The sequence below is a fragment of the Chanos chanos genome, chromosome 5 (genome assembly GCF_902362185.1).
Source record: "Chanos chanos chromosome 5, fChaCha1.1, whole genome shotgun sequence".
Classification (NCBI taxonomy): domain Eukaryota; kingdom Metazoa; phylum Chordata; class Actinopteri; order Gonorynchiformes; family Chanidae; genus Chanos; species Chanos chanos.
Genome location: NC_044499.1, coordinates 6,105,940 through 6,110,421, shown reverse-complemented (window position 1 = coordinate 6,110,421; position 4,482 = coordinate 6,105,940). Strand labels below are relative to the sequence as shown.

At 36.6% G+C, this 4,482-nt stretch overlaps 1 protein-coding gene across 1 annotated transcript; it reads right to left on the bottom strand.

Annotated features, from left to right (window-relative positions):
- Nucleotides 1-776: 776 nt before the first annotated feature.
- Nucleotides 777-3,855, bottom strand: en2b (engrailed homeobox 2b). The gene is made up of 2 exons (XM_030775709.1): nucleotides 3,384-3,855; nucleotides 777-1,093 (listed from the first exon to the last, which is right to left on the bottom strand). The coding sequence occupies exons 1-2, from the start codon at nucleotides 3,853-3,855 to the stop codon at nucleotides 777-779; spliced, it is 789 nt and encodes a 262-aa protein (XP_030631569.1).
- Nucleotides 3,856-4,482: the final 627 nt, after the last annotated feature.

Below are 4,482 nucleotides of genomic sequence, written 5' to 3'. Positions count from 1 at the left end.
ACAATATTTCACCGGAATTGTCAGTTTGGGATAGGGGGTAGCAAAAACAAACGCCTTTGAACTGTACATTCTACATCAAAATTAAAACAGAAATTAAATTTAGATCAAGTTTTGCAGTGAAATGTCATTCAGAGGTTTAATGGATGTATTTGCATTCAGATGTCTGAAGTAGTTCCTGAAGCGGTAATGATTACATACTGTAATTATGAATAATGACACAGAAATATCCTTCCCCAAACTTTATCTACAAGTACAATATAATTCATTGTAATAAGGTACTGTTGCTTCTCATAAATTATCAGTTCCTGAAAATGTCTCTGTAACACAATTCAAGTCAGTGAAATAGAACATTCAACCAGCATAAAAAATTAAACGTGAAAACAAACAAACATTGAAATAAGATATAGGCTAGATTCAGTATTTAGCCATTTATTTTAAATCACACGTGCCTGAATGCAGCAGAAAAATCTTTGGACTTCAGCATGGGCTTTATAATGACGGTCAAACGTGTGTCAACGTCAAGTGCCAATCAAAAATGCCTTATTTAAATGAAAAAAGCAGACTTTTTTTCTCACGAAGCATCTGGAATTGCAGAGAGGGTAGCAAGATCACTCGCAAAAAAAAAAATGCTGCACACCAACATAGTCGTAAATTATGTACACATACTATTGCAGAATCATTTCTCATACATATACTTTAAAACCAATTTATGCTGGTACTTTGTACAATGGCCCTTTAAGAGAGATTATTGCATTGTAGTTCTCCACATTCTTGCATCAGTCGCTATCTGATTTGTCGTCCTTCGAAGTTGTGGAATGATTGTACAGTCCTTGTGCCATCAGATGGAGTGCTAGCGAGTTTTTAGACCCCGTCGCTTTCTTTATCTTGGCCCTCTTATTCTGAAACCAGATTTTGATTTGAGACTCGTTAAGGCCTAGTTCTTGTGCCAGAGCCTGTCTCCTCTGCTCAGTCAGGTAGCGATTAGTCTGAAACTCTGCTTTTAGTCTCTGGAGTTGCTCAGCTGTGAACGCTGTCCTTGGACGTTTGTCCTCCTTGCTTGGATTTTTCTTCTTTGGTTTTCGAGATCTTGGTCCTGTATTCCGAAACAAAATGATGAGGTTAGGATTCGATCGCGAAGTGGAAAACAAATATGGCTCCGAACTAAGCCTCACAGACATTCATACAGGCCCTATAAACAGTCAGACGGATAATAATAATAATAATAATAATAATAGGCTAATAATAATAATAATAATAATAATAATAATAATGTTCGGCGTTCATAATAACTTTGATTATCGTTTTGTATTAATGGATTTAATGGGCGACGCATAAGATCATCCCGTACTGTTGAGCTACTATAAAAACTGCATTAAGACATTTGAAATATAGATCTAAGAGAATATTTAATGTCTTTCAAGAAATGTCTTTCAATGAGTCTGCATGAGTTTTGAACTATACAAAGACGGTAAATGTGTGTCGGTGGGGGTGGGGTGAAATCGGAACGGGAGGGGTGAGGTGGGCGCTCCTCTCTCTCTCTCTCTCTCTCTCTCCCTTGCTCTCTGTTACCATAGGAACTACATTTATAAGCATGCGTTGTTCATAAACTTGTTATAAGTGGATGGAACATCTCTAACGTACCAGTGCAGATCCAAAGTCAAAAGTTAATGTTTTGCAGATGGTATTATCAGACATTTTACTGAAAATTTACCGATGTTTACAGTAACTTACCTCATTTTCGGCTATTCTTGATTCTTGATTTATTTATTTAGTTATTTATTTATTTTTTGCCACGTAGCCTGATATAGACCTAGTTAATTCAAACATTTCGCAATAAAGTTGCTATATGTAATGCAGTTAACCTTTGTACTAACTATTCAGACTGATTCCCTCTTCGGCTACCTCGCCGCAGTCTCTTAGAATAGTTTTAAATTAAACCGTTAGTTTTACCTTTTAAATTACAAGCGACTGAATATAGACCGATGATTCGATATGTTAGGACTAAAGGTATTTTTTAAATCCACATACATTCAAAAATTGAATCGTAGTTAATAGAAATAGCCAATAAGGACAAGTTTTACTTATCAAAACCCGTTACATTATGTAAAAGACTTTTGGGATTTTTGTTTATAATCTACAATCATAGTTAGCCAAAACACTTGTTTTGAAATAACTGCGACATTTAGCGGTTCTGTGAGGCCGTCGTTCATCAGTACGCATTAGTGCGCTGTATAGAAAAAACACTCAGTTCACCATTTTCACTTGCCAACCTGCGGCGCCACTTTTAATACATTATCATTTTATGCGTCATTTGCCAACAGTTTCTTTTCTCATCATATTTACAAATGTTCTGTAAAAACCGATGACAAATTCGCTGCTATTCCTTTCTAGTTGATGTGCAGATAGCTATTACTGCTCTGTGAGGTGCTTTTTAACGGTGGCCATGCGTATTATTTAGGATTTAAGCTATCCGGGATAGTCAGTGGTCCAACTCCATTGTCAAAAATATGCTAATTTAATATTAACAAAGAGTAAGACGGAACAATGGCCCAAAACTACGATTTGGTCCTACTTAAAAAATCATCAAAAGTGATTTCCTGAATATTATATGTGGAATTTGTGTTTCATTTTATTTCCGTATATTTTGCACTAAGCAAATCTAACATCGAACGCCATTTTACTAACTGCAGTTTTTTTCATGGTGAAACATATCTTATTCTGCTAAATATTTATCATACATTCTGTTTAACCAGATTCAATAATAATAATAATAATAATAATAATAATAATAACAATAATAATAATACTAACAACAACAACAACAACAACAACAATAATAATAATAATAATAGTAATAATAATAATGCTTTATTAAAAGAAGGACAATTTTATTATCTGAGTACTTTATACATCATCTCGAGTCCGATCATTTGTTGTATTCTCTTTAATACCTGCATTTTAAAATGGTAACTTTTCAACTGAAATGGAGGGGTTTTTTTTATATTGTTTTTTTCCACTGTGGAAATATTAAAAATGAAGTTTAGTTTTCACTTTTACCGAGCCTACTTTTAAAAGTTTTAAAAAAAGAAAAAGGAAATCTATGAGGGAAAAGAACATAATAATTGGAACGACGAGAACACAGATCCACTTAATCTTGGCGGGCGAAGTCATGGTCAAAAAAGCTATTTCTTATTCAGTGCAGTGAGGTTTCTGGAAATCCCTTTTCTTTAGTAGTTGAGCCGTCTGTGTCGATTCCTTTATACTATGTTAGTTCTTATGGTTAGTACAATTGCACTTCAGCACTCTCAAAATTGAGCTCAAATACAGTTTACCACGGTACAGCTTGGATCTGATACATGACCGAACGTAAACTTAACCCTTACCTGATGATGGTCTGTCCGAATATCTGGTGCAATAAACCCAGGCTGGCCAAAGCAATGGCTGGGATGAGGGTGCAGCGCTGGTTTGAGAACTATCCGAGTCCGAGCTGAGACACTGGTCACCACTCTCTCCACGGGGCTTTGGTGAAGCATCCCCGATAACATCAGCCTTCTTTGACCCGGTGACTGAATGAGGGCTCGAGGTTCCTTCCTCAGCTCCCGTCCCTCCTACCTGCCCTGTTCCTGTAGTAGAGGGGCAACGGTTCTCTCTTCCAACGAAATTAATTTCGTCGCGGCAAATAGTTCCCTCTTTCCTCCGACCAAAATCTGGTCTTAAAATGTTATCGATGTAAAAGTTGGTGATTCGATGTGGAAGAATGTTCCCTGGAGCTTGTAGTAAGGGTAGAATTACCCCATTGGACTCATCGCCTGAATCTTGACGCTCCACATTTCTGTTACTATCTTTTTCTTCCATTCTGAGACTCTCCCAGTGTTCTCCCTTTAACCCCTTTCTCACTCCCGCACTCAGACGCTATAGTTCCAGCTTTAAAAATGTCGTTTCCCCTTTTTATAAAGAAAAAATGAACTGAAAAGACCAGAGAACCTTTTTTGTCGATTTCGTTGTCTTTTAAATACCACGATACCGCTTCTTATCGTACTCATAAAGAAAAAACATAGTTTTTTGTTATAATTCCTGTGGGATTTTGTAGTTATTATAATTTTGCGAAATTATATGAGTACCTTTATGAAACACCAAGTTAAAACGGTGCCTCCTCAGAATCAGGCCAGTAGTATTCTGGTACCTCAGTAAGTAAACTACGGATAAATAAAGAGGTGCTAACTGGTTCTGAAATACTCTCACTATGGATTTTTGTTCTTATTTTTAATACGAGCCCTCGAGTGACGTTGCAGTCCGGTATCCTAGACACGTGCCTTTGACCAATAGATGGAGAGATATTGTACCACATGACCCAGTGACTACAGAGTAAGTGACAGCACCCAACCTCGCTTTATGCACCCTCCTTAAAGTTGTACAACCGTAAAACGCAATAAAGTCCGACTTACACCTTTCGATAACGTAACTGAAAAGAATGAAGAATTT